Source organism: Kryptolebias marmoratus, linkage group LG23 (assembly GCF_001649575.2).
Source record: "Kryptolebias marmoratus isolate JLee-2015 linkage group LG23, ASM164957v2, whole genome shotgun sequence".
NCBI lineage: Eukaryota > Metazoa > Chordata > Actinopteri > Cyprinodontiformes > Rivulidae > Kryptolebias > Kryptolebias marmoratus.
Genome location: NC_051452.1, coordinates 8,096,219 through 8,115,761, shown reverse-complemented (window position 1 = coordinate 8,115,761; position 19,543 = coordinate 8,096,219). Strand labels below are relative to the sequence as shown.

Here is a 19,543-nt window from a genome sequence, read left to right as displayed (position 1 = left end):
ACACACCAACAAACACAGCTTTAATACGACGACACACTGAGGCACAATACCTTCTTACATGCTAAACACCCATGTTTTCCCCCTGACGGGTGACAGCGACATGTCTGTCGAATCATCTCTGCTGTTGAGACAAAAGACGGCGGCAGTGGCGGTGGCGGCTCGGGGTCTGCGAGGCACATAAGTGTGAAACACGGGCGCGTTTTCCCTTCTGTCAGGCGCTCACATGGAAAGTGGGACCTGACAGAGCGCTCACAGCCCTCATCTGCCAGTGGCCCATTATCAGGACTTAATTGACTACGGGTTAATTACAGAGGACGTGGAACAGAACCGCAGACTGTCACCCGGCCACTCCAACCACTCCCACCGTGGGGTCGTTAATGTTAAATACCGACTACATCTAGGCAACGGGCCTCAATTTGGCAACCTCAACTCCCACACACTCCCATCATTTTTTTTTTTCCTTTGGCCCACCTCCTCGATGCTTTGTTGCTTTTTTTCACCCCCTCCTCCTACGCTGGCAACATCTAATCAACAAAAATAAAGCAACGTTTCACACATTTTGTATTCCAGTGTCTCCAAGAGTTTTTAAACGAAGTGACTGGTTTTCTAGAAGTTGGGTGAAAACGTTTGCTTGCTCATTTGTTGGCAAAATATCTCACAAACAGATATAGAGATAAAATTTGTTGTTGTGGTGGCTGAGAGTCTTTCCCAACACATATTTTGAGATTGCTCGAGATCTCAAAATATTGCTGGAGATTTCAAGATTTGACCAAAACAACATTAACTTACTTTTCATGAGATGATCTTGGTCTAAAACTTTCATATAAGAAGGTGGTGGGTGACAGTTTAAAAACATGGAACACCTCATTATTTCATATAGTTTGTCAATTAAAACGGAGTTGCTTTGTTTGAAATCTTTGCCGTCTCCCGAAAAACTGATAATCTTTACAAACTTTAAAGTTTCTTGCTAATCCTGAAAGTTAACAGGAAACGTTTTTTGGTGACATTTGATGTAGCTGCTGTCCCCGTTAGACCCCCAGATGTCCTCACACAGAAAGCCCGAAGAAACTTTCCCAGGCCTCTCCCGTCAAACGAGCGAAAGACTCACCCAAAGACGGGCAGAAAAGTTTACGGGAGTTCTTCTGACACCAAATGTCCGCTGGACAGCGACGCCTGCTTTTCAAACAGTGTGGCCAACATCAAACCAGCTGTCAGATCCAGTGAGGTTTACACAGAGCGCAGCGGACAGCTGCTCCATGGGGCTCGCTGCGGAGCCACGATCGTCCCACCACAATAGGAAGGTTCACACGTTGATCTAACGCTTTGTGATTTAGCCTCCAAATCACCGGCAGGCAAACAGAGTGAATAAAAAGGGGGATAGGTCATCACTGTTGACGCTGCCGGTGTTTGTGCGGACCTCTGGGGGAACGATCAAAATGTCTGAATTGCATCCAAAGTCACCACCGGATGGGCTTCATCAAATCAAAACTTGCACCACACACTTTCCCGTGTATGAAAGAATGAAATCAAAAATAGAGAAATGCATAATAACAATGACAAAAAAGCCTTTTGGATTTGTAAACATTCAAACACTCATTTAGACACATTCAGACAGATGTGCATAAAAAAGTTAAAGGCCTAGAATTCCTTAAAAGAAGTCATATAGGTCACCGTTTCTTTATCTTACGATGAGAAATGACAGAGTTATCACAGTTTTAGTCAAACCTTGAAAAAACCCCCCACTATGTGCGATATTTCACATCATCTGTTAGACCTTGGAGTATGTGTTGGGAACGACTTTCAGCTACTACCACTTCGAATTTTAGCTCAATATCTGTAAAATTACCTCAGTTATAGACATTTTAGAATTTTCTAAGGTCAGCAGGCTGGGGCAGCCACTTTTAACCAGTTTGATTCTAAAAGTTAACCAGCTGCAGATGATTGGATTGTTGCTGATTTTGTTATCGGACAAACAGCGATGACTCCAATAGTTATTGCTGAGGTTTTAAGAAAGGATGTTGCACAATGTGTTGTACTTGACGTATGCGCTGGGAACAATACTTAGCTACTACCACACCAAATCTTAGCTCAATATCTGTAAAACTGGATAATTTATTGCCATTTTCGCTTTTTTTAAACGGTCAGCCATCTTAAATCAGGTTGACTCCAAAGTTATTCAGCTATAGATGTATATTTAGTGACTACTTTCTATAGTACTTCATAAGATATTATGCTAACAGAAACAGAAACAAAAACACAGACATGGGCAAAAACATCATCACCCGCCTTCAAAGCCGTGCGCTAACGAGTGCCGTTTATGTATTATGGTGACACAGAAAACCAGACTGATACAGACCAAAGACGTGATCAGGCTTTACTCACATCCGTTGTTGCTGTTGTTGGACGGTACCACCAGCAGCTCAGCCTGGGGGTTCTTGATAATATCCCGCCAGTGGATGGTGTCGGCGTGGCACAGGAATTTGTTCTGGTCAACATAAACACCCCCGTTCAGGATCTCTGCACAAGAAGAAGGGGGAAAAAAAAAGGAAGAAAGAGAAATGAGCACATAGCAATGGATTTATAGTACATGTACATGATGGCAGAAAATCAATACTTCAAGGTTAACTCTTATCGTTCTTTTGTCTCCGAGTCCCGTGTTGCAGACGGGGTTCTTTGAAGTGCATCTGAGCATGAAGATAAATGCTATTGACAAACGCACGCAGTAATTCAATACCTCGTCTAAAGACACTGATGGTTTACATAAAGAGAGTAGTCAAAAAAAAAAAAAAAAAAAAAATTGTAAATGGATTTTTTTTTTTCCTGCAAGCTAAACAGCAAGGCTTTTAAGAAGGATTCATCCCGTATAATTTCCTAATCATGAGCCGAGTATTAAATCCTTTCATTTAGCTGCAGAGTTAATGAGTCTGACCAAAAAAAAAAAAAAAGACACCAGATACTTGTTTTGCTAATTAAAACAGAACTTGTAAACTGGAGCTGACAGAAAGCTGAAGTGTTCAGGAGAATCTGGATGTATTTAAATCTTTTACACCAGTGGTTCTGAAACTTCTCATAAGGAGTACCGCCTTGGAAAATACTAAGTTCTCCAAGTATTTCAGCTATGACATATTAAAAATCAGTATCATAAGCTTACCCTTCTGGTTTTACCTTTAAAAAAACCATTCAAGAAACCCAGTTGGCTCGGGGATGGACACTGAGGCCTGACCATGCTCTACTGGGCCTTCCTTGGCTTTAACAAATCTATAGGTTTCATCACTTAGGATTTTAACAATTTTTACTTTTTAACTCCCAGGATAAACAAAGGAGGACATCTTGATTGACTCCAAACAGTTTCAGTCATTGGACGGCTTCAAGATGCAAAAAAAAAAAAAATTACTCCTAACCGTGGTTGAAGGGTCCAGCCTAAAGATGGTATCTGCCTGGGCTGAAACTGTTGGAGACCAGTTGGATCATGTTGGAGTCTTCGCAACCTCATAAAGGAGCTTGAATTTTGAACATTTTCATAATAAAAGTTTAGACAAATTTTCTCTCAAAGAGTTATCTTGGGTGTCTGGAGCTGGTCTCAATTTAGAGAAGTGGAGTTGTACTTTTGACACCTGGACGGGAGCTCCAGGTCTAAAAATCCCCCCGATGATGAATAATAACTAGAGAAATAGCAAAATGATAGTAGTTTTAGCATTAGTATTGTTAGCATAAACAGTAGTAGAATTTGCATAGGTAGAAATAGCATTTCAACCTGGAGAGACACACACAGAGAAAAACTGCAATTAGATCGTTTTATTACACATGAAAGAAATAACGTTTTGGCGCTGGGACCCCGGCAGAAGACGTGAGTGATGTGAATAGCAATAAGCTTGGACGAAAAGCTTAGAAAAGCAAACATTACCACGATCGTTATGAATCCTGATTCAGGAGTCACACACATTTATTTAAAAAATTGGTCAAAATCGCCTCATCTTCCAGTGGAGGAAATCATAAATATGTGAGAACTGTAACACTCAGATATTTATTGGAAGGGCTTTTCCATGGTTCTTGACAGGTCCAAATCATCAAACCAACCTATAGAAAAATAATAATCTCAACTTGTTTTATGTGGTTATATCAAACAGACAGCTTGCACAACTCAAGACAAAAGCAGAATCCTTAGACGGCATTTGGTTAATAGCAAAAATATGCTTTTTTTCAAGGACCAGTGCCCTTAACAGATGCCAGACGGTTGAGTATGATAATAAACTCTAATCCTCCTCCATGTTACTAATCCTGGTTTTGGACATGGACCTCGGATAAAATGAGGCTTCTGTAATCCACCTCCCTCCCAAGTCGTGACCTGAGGCAGAAGAGCCACCGCCGGTGTCTCAGTTTCTTTGGCGCTCCAGCCCGATGCATTGTTAAACCTTGCGAGGGGATTTAGATGCAATCACCTTGCATCCATGTATCCTTGAATATGAAGGATGGCCTGATTCCAGGAAAGTACTTGTCATAATAAATGAAATTTAATTCAAAAAGAAGTTGGAATGCGGTTCAGATTAGGAGCGGATAAGCTGAAAAGTAAAGAAGGGCATCGTCTCTCCCAGCAGATTATTAACAGCGTGTGAGTTATGCGGACGATTCAGAAGCTGGGGACGCTGCACGCAGGAAGCTAATCATTACCATCCGACACCCTGATTAAGGAAGTGGGCCTTGGTAGAGACAGGGACATTTATTCACAGGCCTCTTAGAGGTGACATGGCGCTTCGTCTGCCTGCTGAATGGTCTACTGCCGCAGCTTCGTGTAATCATGTTCCCGTCACTGTGGGCGATTTATCAGAGGGCGTTTTTACATCCATGCATCGCGCAGGGGGAACCATTATAAGCTCTTTTTTATATTCAAACAATGATTTTAATTATTGCCCGCCACTGAAGGAGAAGCAGTAATGGTTTTGCCCATGTCTGTTTGTTTGTCTGTGCCGTTAGCGAAACGTCTCATCAGTTACTGAATGAATTTTAATTAAACTTTCAGGAAGTAATCATTCTGGTAACTGATTTTGCTTTGGAGTCAGCCCGATTCAAGATGGCTGCCAGAGCAAAGCAATCAAAACAAAAACAAAAAATGGCTGTAATTCAGTCAATTCTACAGATGTTAAGCTAAAATCTGATGTGGTGGTAGCTGAGCGTCATCCCCAATGGATACTATTTGCACAACTTCTTAGCTTAAAGCCTTGGTCACAACTGTTGGAGTCAGGCTTGTTTGTTAGCAAAATATCTCCTTAACTACAGGACAGAGTTTAAGAAACAACTGATTAGCTTTCAGAGTCAACCCAATTCAAGTTGGCTGCCACAGATAATTGACCTTAAACACAAAAATGGCTCCAACTTGAACTAAAACTTGGTGTGGTAGTAGCAGAGTCATTCTAAACACATGCTCTAAAATATATAAGAGATCCTGCAAGATATTGAGCATTACATTAAAAACAGACATTAAAGGTGGTGGGTGATATGCATTCCTTTAAGGACTGCTTTGCCTTTAATTGAGAAGCCATTTATTGACACGCCGGTTTCAACATTTCTGACAGGAGACGCCAACAGATTACAGCACGGCTGCCCTGAAATCCCCCTGACAAGATCGAAGGCTTTCCTCTAAAAATCCTCGCACAGCACCAGCCGCCTCCATCGCTTTTTCCACGCAGCCTCACAAAGCCGGCAATTTCCACAACTCACTGTGTTGTGGTAAAGGTGCAGAGAAGGCATTTCTTCGGGACGAGCTTCCTTTCAGCGCGGCCGGACACTTGATGATGGATCAGGGCTCCACGGCGCTCAGACAGAAATGAACTCCCGGCTTTGACGAACGCAGCCGAGCTGGACTATAACGGCCGGTCTTTATGTGGTGGAACACCGTAAAGAAGCCTTGAGGTTTCTGAATAATGTTTGAGTTCAGGTCAGAGTACAGATTCAGCAGATGTGCTCTCATATTTTTGCGGCTGAGGATTTGTGGCGGCACGGATTTTGAAGTGCACAAAAACCCTGATGCTAGTTTAACATTTTGAACTTATCAAAAAGTATTCAAGGCCTGGCATTCCTTGAATGAATGCACTTCACCTGATGCCTATGATGAGAAGCCATTTTGGTCAATTCTTAAAAATACCATAATGTCAAGCTTAAAGAATATGTTTGACTCTACTCCCAGCTACTACCATTGTAAATTTTAGCTCACCATCTGTAAAACTGAACGAATTTAAGCCACTTTTGTGTTTGCTAAGGTTGCGTAGCTGTGGCGGCCATCTTTAATTTGGTTGACTCCAAATATGAATCAGTTGTAGAGGTCCATCCAATATTTACATTTGAGTTTCTTTACAATCCATTCAATGGTTCAGGAGATATTTTGCTAACAGATAAAACACTGGCAATAATCAGGTAATTTAAAAATTTGATGATATGAGTAGGAAGATAAAAATTACTTTTAATATAAGAAATAACCTAAGATATGGAGATATTTTACAGAAAGAGTGAAAATATGTTCTGCCAGAGGTCCATGAGGAAAAGAGGGAGAAATTTATTGGCAAATAAGGGAATGGTTTTTGGGTTATTATTGACTTAACAAAAAGTGGTGGATGGGCTTCACCATCCCAGGAGCTTTGATAAGGTAAATAGCAAAAAAAGTCAAAAATGACAAAATGAACTACCATTTCCACTCGGGACCTTTAAGGTGCGACAGATATAATCGATTTTTGGTATTTTATAGAAGGCAGTCTCTCAGTAGCCCACCCAGCACGGCTTCAAATGTTCTTTTAAATGCCAGGGACCCGTCTCCAACTCCCCTTCCCCTCCCCCCACCCACCTGCCGGCTTGGAGACAAATCGCCCACTCTGCAGTTCGTCCAAACAGGGGACACCAAGTCTTCCAGAGTCATAAAACTTATTTTACAGTTTCGCAGAAAAGTTGAGCTGAATCCACTGGAAAGATTTTAACAAACCTCTCAGAGTCATCAGTGGAGGGACATCTAGACTAATCCAACTAATTCAAGATGGCTGCCAAAGCGAATCAAACTTAGCAGGAAACTGACTATAACTCAGTCAGTTTTAGAGATATCGAGCTAAGATCTGATTCAACAATAGCTGATTGTCCTCAATAGTTAACAAAATGTGGCTATAGTGGCCATCTTGAATCAAACTGCCGTGAAGGAGGCGGAAGATGTGCAAATTTTTAATAAATGCCCACTCTTTTGTTCCAAATCCACATTTCCTTTCTGCTAAATTTGCTGTAGATAAGTTTAAGTACGGAAGTCCTGAAGTGTCAAAAATAAAAAAAATATAAAAAAATTACAAAACTAAATTCAAACAGGAATAAACACTTGTGTAGTTGTGTGTTCTGAGTGGTTCTAATTTCTGGGTTTTATTTAGAAAACACAAAACTAAAACCAAACCTTTTAGAAACTACAAACCAATCTAACACTGGATCCATTTTCTGATTTTCTTCATTTTGCTTTATTTTTGTGTGTTCTTATTATTTTGTTTCCAGTTTTGTTTATTTGTTTTCCACTAGGTAACATTTTTTTTTCCTCACCACATTCCATTCAAAAATGTTGTACTTGCTAAAATTTTGCAAAGTTTTTAGAAAATGGTTGTGTTTTTGGCCTTAGTGTTTTAGGAAAGAGAAAGCAATGTATGTATATTGAATTTTTTTTCATCATCTTGAAAAAGTTTGAAATGAAAACAGCCTTGCAGAATATATTAAGACAGAAATAGTTGCAATATGTTTTTGTTACACAACAATTTCACTACATTTTTTAAATTTTGATGTACACATCTGGGCACACTCCACATACGAACATGGAATGGTCAAATTAATTTCCAGCCTCATCTCTGAAAGAGTCGATTTAATGTCATATTTAACTAATATTTGGGATCAAAATTACATAATTTACTTCCATTAATGAAATAAGACAAATATCCTTTAGGTTGTTATTTTACATCACAATAAGGATCTTTGCACATTTCCCAGCTGTCACTGGAATAAAGTCTCAAGTGCAATGATTGTTTAGTTTGTCTATTTCCTGACTTTTTCTTTGTGTCCAACCAGAGTGCTGGGTGCCACCAGGCGATTTTGCTGGATGACACAGTTCCCAGCGATGGCTGTTTTATTTGCACAAGGGCTCCGCTGCCATATGGTCAGGTCATGTTTTGCTTCTGGTGTAGCATTTTGCTACAACTCTCTTGGCACTGAGGAAAAAAAAGGGTTGCCGATGTCACAGAGGAAGAATATTCTTGCCAAGTCAAAGTGTCATGTTGATTTAGAGATATAAGCTGATGCTGAACCGTGCAATGGAGCGTGTTGCCAAACAAAAAACTAAAAACATATTAAACCAGTATTAGATCAAATTATTTTTTTATGACAAACTCACAATTTGAACTTGTTCTGTTTTGTGCCAAAGCATAATAAATCCTCTAAGCCATTTTTGTGTTGGCTAAGGCTGATTCGCTGTGGCAGCCATCTTGAATTGGGTTGACTTCAAGAGTTTAAATTGTATGAGACAAATCACAAATCTGAATTGTAACCTCTGAGGTAAATAAAACACCACAGAGGTAAACAGACTAAACATAGCTCCTGTAATCAGAGTCTTTGCTGCTTTCTTCACAACCACTTCATAAAAAGCGATCTCAGAAAAATGTCTACCTTGCAGCGATGAGCTGAAATTTGTGAGACAAAGAGGGGAAACTTGGTCACCCTAACATGATAATAAAAGCAATAACAGAAGTGTAGAAAAACTCAACTTTACCGTGTTTTAAAAAAAAAAAATCATTATGCTAAGCTATAAAACAAGCGCAGCACAAGTACAGGGGTTGTTTTGAAGCTGAAGGCAGGAGCAGCAGAGTATTAATTAGTGCTGTGCATCTTATTAGCCTGTTCCTCTGAATCGAGAACAGATTGTTAAGGAAGTAAAAATCATATGCGCACCAGGCCGCCTTCACAAACAAATTGGGTTCATTTTGTCATCATTCAGCAGAACACAGTCTCCTTTTTGAAGCAGTTTCTAGGCAATAATGTCCCAAGCACCAATCAGTGACCGGAGCTCTAAAGGAAGCCTGTTGATGAGCTTTCATCAGTGCTGCTAGCCACTTCTTCCTCTCCCTAATTATGCTGATGGATAAGGCTGTAACAGTGAGAAGTCCTCAACCGATGAGTCCATGCATTTGCCATTATTGTCTTGTCTAGGGGGGCGGGTGTGTCACATTTTACACAACCGAAGCTGGGAGCATCCAGAGGATCCATTCTACTCGTATTTATTAGGATCATCTCCTCATACTTGTCTTTCTCTACCTTGCACCCACCCACTTTTCTGAGAAGAGCACTTTCTCAGTCTGGCGCTGGATCGACATGCTGAGTACAGGGAACAAAGAAATCAAGACGATCGCTCGTTCACTGCACAGTTGGCTGCTCTCTCTTTTTTTTATATATATATTTTTTGAGTCACACACTTGCAAACAAACAGGAAAACTCTTAGATGTACATGAAAACCACTGTGTACCTCCAGAGTTCATAGAAATAAGGCATAAAGAAGTCATCTTGCAGCTCAGAGCACCAGATTGGCAAAGTTTGTTATTTTTAACCCTTTAAATACCAAATAATCACCTAATAGTTTAGAGACAGATCCAAGGAGCTCTAAAACATTGCGCTTGTTTCTCTTCACATAGATCACTTACAAAAGACTTTTATTCTCATTCTTTTTTATAAAATTTGATATTTAATGTGTCAGAAATGATCAAACATTTCTTAAAGCATGGAGAGAGATTTTTAAATATGAAGTAGTTTTCTTTTGTCTGAGTTAAATTAATTTTATTAGCTATAGCTAGTGATAAAAGAAATGCAAATTAATCATATATTTTTTATAAATCTGTTGCACAGCAATTATTCCCTTTGAATGTATATCCTAATGTTATTAGACTCCCAGCAGCTGTTAATTAAGCAGTCACATTACAGAACATTGTTAAATTGTCTTATAGTGCGATACGTACCCATTTTGTAAAGATTCATAACATTAAAAGCAGCCTTTAGCTTTAAAAGAGTCTTGAAAACAGATTGAAACTACATAGTTTTGCATCAATAATCACTTTTTTGGGCATTGGACTTCATACAATGCCACAATATTTTCCAAAACTGAACCAAGTAGGTAAAATGTTTTTTCTTAATTTAACCAGATAAGTTAGAATAAGAAAAAGACACCATTACAAAATAGTTATCTAAATTCATGAAGAGCGAGTGAACACGGGTTGTACTGACTGGTTATCTTCAATCAGTGTATGGCTTCTACCATTCAAGATTTTGACCAATTCATTATGACTAATGGTTTTTGTGCCGTGTGTGTGTGTGTGTGTGTGTGTGTGTACAAGCTCAACTGCTATTTGCTACTTCATTAACAAATTTATTACAAAAATACATGTATGGGCAACAAAAACCCAACTGGAGCACAACCTAACAGTACAGAAAATTGATCTCCTGTAGTCTTTTATTAGGAACGACCCACAGAAGGAAGCTATGAAGATACAAAGATTTGGCACAATTTAAGAGAAAAGGACTGATTAGTTTGTGTCAAGAACAAAACCTTTGAGATTTGAAGGGTTTTCTTGAAGGAATCAGTACGACCTACTAAATAAGTCCTATTTTATTGTCTTCAAGTGGCTGTTACAGGTGAAAACCCTGATAAAATTATTTACAGACATTTTTTTTTATTATTTCGGGCTTACTGTCTGTGTGCGACTGTGTGTTTTTTAGTCAGGCGTATACATCCGTCAGTTCCTTGTGCTCCCGTGACACCGTGCTGTCAGCTGGCATGACAGAAGGTGGCGAACTGGGGAACGAAACAAATTGCCTTCATTTTCTTAGAGTGCAACCTCTTCAGGGAGCGCCGACGAACATTACACAACAAATCTGCAACTCTGGAAAATACCGACTCGCCTGAGTGCCAGTGAAGTAAAAGGCACAGAAACGGAGGAACGAACTTGAAGCTCAGTTTGTCATTTGGAGCTTAAAATCAGATGTGTGTTCAGGAAAACTGTGTTTAAGTTGCAATGCCTTTACAGCAGAATAAAACTAACAAATACCACAAGTCTCCATTGTTCTGAATTCTCTGTTGTTTTAGGCTCCTTAAAATTTGTTACAAGAATATTTTACACAAATAATGGATCAGCAGTGCCATTATACAAGTCATGGAGTATAATGTAAAACTAAATCTGGTCTTTATTAGGTTCTAAAATGGTTCATATATAACCTAAAGTCTACAAAAACAACAGATTCTAATGTGTTTATTCAATTAACAAATAGTGGAAATGCTGTATGTGGAAAAACTAAGATCACCTTACGAGTCAATAGATGGGGTGTCCGAGATCGACTCGATGTTCTGTGGCTTCAAAACAAGCCCCAACCATCATCCCTCCACCACCGTGCTTGGCAGTTTGTGAGAGGCGTTCACGCTTTATTTGGTTTTCTCCAAACACGACACCGTGCATTATGGGTAAACGTCTCTTTCTTGGTTTTATCTGTCCAAAGGACATCATTCCAGAAGTCTTGTAGTTCAATTACAACTTCAACCTGATAAACTCTACGAAGAGATTTTAAACAGAATTAAGTATTACCCATAAGGATTAAATAAGTTTTAATCAAGTATTTTAGCTTGCAAATTTATAAAACATGATCAAATTGGAACTATACACTCAGTATTTATTTTCAGTAACAACTGCAACCTAAAAAATGTCAAATTTAATTTAAGACATTGCTTCTGAAACACCCAAAATCAACATTTATGTCAGCGTTTACCTTCCTTTGGGTCAATGGATCATTTGTTGTCCTCTGTGTCCAACAGATTAATAAGTCTCCTTATGATAAATAAAATCAATTAAAGTAGTGTGAAAGTTAGCAACTGTCATAAATCTTGTGGTTAAAATTTCTTGTAGTGTAAGAAATTTATACTTTATACCCTTTACATCTGATAACTTGGTGCCATTTCCAATTACACTATTATTTTGGCAGAAATATAAAGAAATACTTGGATGTGAAATGTGCTAGAGCTGTGTGCAAATGGTGTTTTGTATAAAATGTGTTTTACCATCTTAAAAAAATAATATAAAGCATAAATATTGTCTCATATTTAAAGTGAAAGCAAATTAGATTTTTACTAATTTGACTAATTATATTTTGTTTGAATTTAAACTTATTGAGGGACACCAATTTTAAACAGTTTATCTAATTTATTTACCTAAAATGATGCAAACAATAGTTCAAACTTGACAGATATTTGAGAAGTTACAAGTATAAATAGTTAGTAAGTGTGTATTTGATTTAACTGAGTAAATAAAAAAAATTTGTTTAGGAAACTACAAAAGTAAAATTTTGAATTTTAACTAGTTTATTCAGGTGTGACTTAGCTGTTATATTTAAATCATTTTAACCGGAAAATATTAGTTCTAATCCACCCAAATAAAATAAATGCTAAATATTACACCAGTTTTACAGGTTTAATTGCAACAGTTTGTTTTTACAGTGTAACTGAGAACTGTAGAGTCTGAGATTACGCTTTTGAGGTTTTTGTCATTTCTCTAAGCAGTGCATGGTCTGACCTTTGGGTGAATTCCCTGGGATGTCTAAATCTGGGGAAAAACCTGGAAAATCTTCTCCTTTTTTCAAATACTGCAGCATAAGGAGCGCTGAAAAATACCCTTTCGAAATGCGTATCGGGAACATTGTGCATGCACGCACTTGAAAAATCTCACCAGGCTCAAATTGCCCATAATTAAAACAAAGTCATGTCTTTTTCTGCTCAGCCAGTTTACGCTGAGAAACCCCACAATTTGAGGTAAACATATGACTCGGCTGGAAAACAAGCAGCAGGTCCCTGAGGAAACTCTGTGTGTAATTGTAAAGTACTTCGTTGTACAGTGCCTCCAAGCATGTTTACTTTAAAGAGGAAAAAAAAAGGAAATTAGGCTGGTGAGAAAGTAGCTGCTAAAGTGAAAATGACTTCTCAAATCCTCATTTATAAGTGTAACGTCTTCAGACTGCAAACAAGCCTCTGGTAGATAAATGGCTGCAAGACAATAGAGACAAAAAAGAGGAAGCAGTTTGCCTTGAGGTGCACAAAAAAAGTGAGCAAGAGAAGTACGAGTGGCCGAAATGAAATGAACTTTTCAAAGTGCAAAGCGAGTAGAAGGAACGCTCTGCTCCTGCAGCTGCACGGTTTTAAGACCCGCATTATTCACACCTAAAAAGCTGTCAAAAGGGGTATGCTGCGTTTTATAAATGATACAATCTTTACAAGCACAATCCACTGTGGCTCGGGGGGGCCTCCGGCTTCAGAAGAACTTATCTGATCTTCACGGCAAGGCGGAGGTGGGTCTCCTGAGTCCCGTTTCCCCCACTTCTCCATTATTAGCTCTGCCAGGCGCGGAGATATTGTGCTCAGTGACGAATGGGAGAGGGGCAATAGGGTGCAGACGGAGCGGGGGAGGTCCCCCTCCATCTTCTCGCGCCCTACCCCCTCCTCCGCCACGTTCTGGAACACGGCAGCCGTGTCCTCTCTGATAACCGTAATTGTGTTTTAAGCCCCCCGATTAAATTTTTGCAGTCTCGAATGATATTGTTTTCCTATGAATCCTGATGAAAATGCTTCACCTTAGGAGATGATGGAAGCTGCGTAGGCGTTGAAGGAGGTGGAGGCGGAGATGACATTTTTTATAAAGCATCAATGGACGTTAAATGAATCCCTGCCGCCCCCTTCTCCTCCGCCCACTCCTGCTCCACCCGTCCATTTCAGTCTTCTAAGCGCACAAAAACAGGCTCAGTAATCATAGTCACAAAAAATGTTAACACCTAATTAAAACTTTGATTTAAAGTATTTTATAAATCTTTACTTTAATGGTGCACATTGGGTTGCAAAAGTAGTTGCATTTATTCCCCAAACATCTTTTTGTTCATCAAGGGCAACTTCAAACCCAACGCCATTAAAAATGCCTAGAACACCATCCCCATAGTAAAGCATGGTGGGGGCAGCATCATGATGTGGGGATGTTTTCATCAAAAAGGGACTGTGAAATTGGTTTGAGTCGAGGGAAAAATGGACAGAGCTAAATATAGTCAGTCCAGACTCAATCTAAGAATCTGTGTAAATATCACGCCAAGGCAAAAGGGTGATAATGTTAGCTAACCAACTTTAGCAAAGACAAACGGCCTGATCTCAGTCGATTTCCCACACATTGTGCTAAAAGTTGGTGTGGTAGTAGCTGAGAGTCATACCCACCACATACACACATCCCAAGACCATAAAGGCAAGACGCTCATTGAGACAAACCTGTATTTTTGCTTAAGGGGGAGTGAATACTTTAGTAAACCTCCCTTCTGAGGGCCGCAGTATCTTCTGGTGAATTCTTTATCCTTATTGTTATTATTTTTTTTAGGGGTGACACAAAATGCAATCACGGTGAATGAGAAGGCAGCAAATTCAATAATGGAGGCAAATGAAAATGGAGTTGGAGACTCTGCACTTAAAGGCCGGATGGGCTCAGAGTCCTAATAAGCCCTCTTCTGTCACCGCTTCCCTGCATCTAAATTAAGCAGAGGCCCTCCAATCAGCACGGGCAAACAAAAGAGCCGGCCAAACACACAAGAGGGCTGCTGAATACTAATAACAGTAACCAATGGCACGATCAACACTTATGTGTGAGAGGAGGTCCTGAGATTCGGGTTTGTTACCACACACGCAATCACCGGTTTGTTTGGATCAAAATTTAGGGATTACCCGCCGCCCAGGGCGGAGTGATAATGGCTTTGCCCGTGCGATTAATGAAACTTTCCAAAAGCAGTCAATGGATTGACATCGACAACTGATTAACTTTTCCACAGCTAATCAACCTTAGCAAAGACAAAAATAAGCATAAATCAGCTGATTTTACAGATTTGGTGTTGTAGTAGCTGAGACTGACACCCAGCATAAACTCTGAGCATTAACTATTAACTAATGGAATCAACTCTGTTTGCAAAATATCTCTCAAACCACAAAATATATTTTAATTTAACTTTCCAAAAATAATTGCTGGGTGTACATCTTTTAGAGTCTAGACAATTCAAAATGGCCACCATAGATGACTTGGGCTTAGACAAAGACGCCTATATCTTAGTGAATTCTACAGATATTCAGCTAAAGTTTGGTGTGGTAGTAGCTGAGAGTTGTCCCCAACATATACTTTAAGCACCTTACGTTTTGCAACATCTTTGCTTCAAATCTAGGCATTAGCTATTGGGGTCAGAACTGTATGTAAGTAATCATTAGGCTAGCGTCTACAACTGATTAACTTTCGACTGAACTAAGAAAACGCAGAAATGTCTGTCAGTAAATGGGTCAGTTTCACAGATACTGAGCTAAAATCTGATGTGGTAGTAGCTGACAGTAATGCACAACACATACTCTAAGCACTAACAGATCGTACCAAATATTGCATCAAACTGGCTACAACTCCATCATCTCTGAACAGAACATGACATGACATGACAGGCAGCGGGTGACATGCATTCATTCAAGGAATGCCATGTTTTTATTTAATGAGTTTTTTTTTTTTACCTTGGTAAATGGAGAAAATTAAAAATCTGTCAAGTTTAAAAAAAGTCACAAATCAGCAGAAAGAGTCGTGTTTTTAAAGTTTTACACTGAGCTTTTTAATGGCTCCCTCTGACCCAGAGGTCAAGCGGCTCACTCATCAAATAAATTGCCACTCTCAGAAAAGGAGCAAACAACCTCAGAATTGCTGTGCCGCGTTGTTTTTCCTCAACGCTTGTGACAGGTTGTTTTACAGTGGAGTTACCCCGACAAGTTAGTCTGCCTCCGAGATTGAGCTGGAAATTGTGTTTGGGTGCAATTGTTCAAGATAGCAACATCAAAACTGAAATTTAGAGAGCGCTGTGAACGGGGCCCGGGGGAGCCGTGACGGCGTGGAAACTGCCGAGCCGCTCCGATCAGAACGTGAAATGTGTGCTATTATTCACACGCACACGGAACAAAGCAAAAAAAAGTTTCTTCAGAGTGTGCGTTTGGACACCTGCGGTGCACGAGCACACACACACTCTACAGTCTCTTCAGCCCGACATACGTTACATGTTTTTATGCTCTGAAATGCTAAAGAAGAGCTGAAAACAGAGCTAACCCCTCCACATTAAAACTGACACTTACAATGGGCTAAATGGGCAATTTGTCATTTTCTGGCAAAGAGCTGCTGCACTCATCCCTCCACTTGAGTATTTTGGAACACACACACATACACACACACCAGCAAATTAACTACGAGCAGTAAATTGCCTCCATCTGTGTCTACGGTGAATTTGGAATGAGGTCCAGCAAGAATCCACCCCTCTTTCCAAACCTTTGGCTCATGTGACTTCATGTTATGCACTAATATTCATAATCTAAAAAAACAAAACAAAAAAATTCACTCCTAATAAAAGGCAGACAGAAACAAAGTCTCAGAAAGTAAACCTCAACTTGTGACAATTCTGAGCTGTAAGTAGCAGGAGGTTATGTTTTATGAGTCTACAGTAGGAGAAGAGACAAAGTGAAACAGTGGAAGTCAAAGAGTGACTATGAACTCTTTTCACTTTGTGTAAACTTTGTCTACGCTGGATTGTGATCTACCAAAAGTCACAGCATACTATTCCCTATAGAGCCACTGGTTTTGATGTGTTTTTTTTGTCTGGAATTTTGTAAAGCTGCAAAAGGAATAGTGAGCAGAAAAGAAAATTGCGATAAAAATAAATACAATGGCTGAAGATTAACTACAGAAATTCCATCTTCTGCAAAAATACAGTATAAATGCTGGGTGCTGGATGACTTTACTAAATTTGTTGCTGATGAAACTGAATTACTGAAGCAGAAACAGAAGCTAAAATGAGCAGAACAGCAGCAAATGGTAGCAAGGAGTTAAAGCAAAGAAAATAATTTAAACCTAAAATTAAAACAGTAGCTAAAAGGGAATTTAGCAAATTAGGAAATAAAAATCAGTAAAACTGTAGCTAAATGCTAAAAGCAACTAAAATGTATCAAAAGTTAAAATGTAGCCTAACAGTAGCCTAAGGCTAAAAACAGACAAAACAGTAGCTAAAATGAGCAAAGCAGTTGCTAAAAGCTGCAACAAACAAAACATTAGATAAAAGCTAGAATTAGCAAATTAATAAAAGCTAAGATTAGCTAAACCATGGCTAAAAGCTAAACTGTAGCAAAAGCTAAAGTTAGCAAAATAGAAGATAAAAGCCAAAATGGAGCATAAAAAGATAGAATTACATCAAATATGCTTAAGTAGATTCCAAATAGAAATCGAAGAGATCTTGATATCTCCATGGAGAATATTTTCTATGTTGTAAATAAAAAGTAAACATTTTGAAAAGTATAAAAGTCACAAACAACAGAAGTCGTAGCACATTTATGTGTGGATGATTAACGCTCATGAACGGCACCTTTAGAGGTTGGAACTGGCTGTGCTTTGATGGAGTTTTACCTAAAACAACAGACCTCCAGAGGAGCTTGGACTGAGAGGCACAACTTTAAAAAAAATAAAAATGTCAGCAAAATGAACTAAAGTCGTAGAGGTTGCAGACGCCTGGGAGAGACTGACGGCACACCAACAGAGCAACAATAATGTATCCTCTGGACACAGATATATAACAATGTCAGAGGGGTTCTGTGCGCATCACAGCAAAACAATCTGAATATATAATTACTGTCAAACCAACAGAAAAGCAAGCCATCAGGGGGTTATCAAATAGCTTCCCAAACTAACCATCTTCTGGGATAAAGATGTGTTTTATGAAGGAACAAATAAAAGGCTGACAAAGTAATGATATCCAGTTATGCCATGTTTCACATTAAGACCTGTTCGGCACAAGAAGCAGATGTCTGAACACAACTTATCTAAATCTCCTAAAAATAAGCTCAGTTCTGATGAGCAGGTTTACTAAAAAACAGGTTTTTCTTCAAGCAGGAGTTCGAGATATAAACAAAACAGGCATTTGAAACAACAGAGTTGGATCAGTTTAAGTCAGTGGTGTCCATACCTGGTCCTGGAGGTCCACCATACTGCAGGTTTTAGATGTTTCTCTGCTCTGATGCCTGATTTGAATAACTGAGTGATTAACAAGCTTCTGCGGAACTTCAAGAGCAGCGAAACAGCTAAAACATGCAGGACTGTGGACCTTTAGGACCAGGATCGGACACCATTGGTCTAAGGGATGACAGGATATAGGATTGTCCTGTAGTGGAATGGACAAACCTCGACTCAGTTCAGTTTATAAAACCATCTATCTCTTCATATTTTGGCTCCAAATAACCAAACTTTCTTGTAACTTCTAAACCTAATCTTGCTTAACAGTTCTGCAGATGTTCTGACATTTTTCTTTAGACTCTGGTTCTGGTTTTGCTCAAACATGTTTTTGTTTGTGTGTCTGTTAGCAAAATATCTCAAACCACCAGATGGATATTATATTAAAGCTCTGTAAATAACCACTGGATGTACATCTACAACTGATTACCTTTTAGAGTCAGCTCTATTCAAGATGACCACGGCAGCTAGTTAAATTTAACAAACAAAAACCTAGTCAGTTTTACAAATATTGAGGTAAAATTTGGTGTGGTAGTAGCTGAGACTGATCCCCAACACATACTCTGAGCGCTAACATGTCGTATTATAGTTTAAATGATTGTTAGGTCAGAGTTAGGTGTTATAAAAAACATTCAGGTTCTCTGAAACGAGAGGAAAAGCAGCTAAAACCCAAAGAAAAGCTTTGAAAGACGTTCAAAAACCATGAAGTACTGATGAAGACCAGTTTAGAAGATTACAAGAAACTCTGGATGCTTGGAAAACATCTGCACTGACAGGAAAGACTGGTGTCAATGCCAAAGAATGCCACCTTTTTTTTTGGTTTTGATGCCCATTTTTGTCTGATCTTTAAAAAGACAACCAAGACTTGGGATTTGGGATGTTTTTTCTGTTCTTCAGGTGAAAACACAAGTGTCCAAAAATTTCCAGGCAAAGATTAACTTCAAATCCAGCTCGGCATTGAAGCTCCTATCACACAAACGTCTGTGTGGAGTTATGAGACGTGTTACATCACAAAAACTGGAGCCCCCCCACCACCTTTTTTTCCTCCTCCTTATTTCTTCTTCTTGTTTTCAAAAAAAAAAAAAAAAAGGAATGCTGGTGCTTTCGTGTTTCAACACTCCAAAAACAGAGGAGGAAAGAGATGAAAGAAGGAAAAAAAAAAAAGTTAAAACTTTATTCCACAAAGCAGACTGAAGGGCTCTCTTGCTTTGCAGATCCGCAGCTGCAGAGTTTTCGAGGCCAGCAAAGCAGCGTTTGAAGCTGGGAGATATGTTTTAATCATTCGGTGCCTTAATGATGACACTGGATTCATTATTAATGGGCCCCAACCCTCGACTCTCCCTCTTCCTCACAGCGGTCCACAGTGAGAGTGTATTAGCATTAGCCGCTTTGGCTCTATTTGATCTTTCTGTAATTACACC

At 39.2% G+C, this 19,543-nt stretch overlaps 1 protein-coding gene across 7 annotated transcripts in view; it reads right to left on the bottom strand.

The window, feature by feature from the left end:
• Positions 1–19,543, bottom strand: part of LOC108242203 (receptor tyrosine-protein kinase erbB-4) — a 315,331-nt gene that overhangs the window by 90,798 nt on the left and 204,990 nt on the right. For all 7 annotated transcript variants that reach the window (XR_005232742.1, XM_025008210.2, XM_017426912.3 and 4 more), the window contains one exon: positions 2,383–2,517. Coding sequence is in view for 6 of the 7 variants with exons in the window: in XM_025008210.2 (XP_024863978.1) it covers positions 2,383–2,517 (135 nt within the window). In the remaining variant the exon portion in view is untranslated. The remainder of the gene's footprint in view (positions 1–2,382; positions 2,518–19,543) is intronic.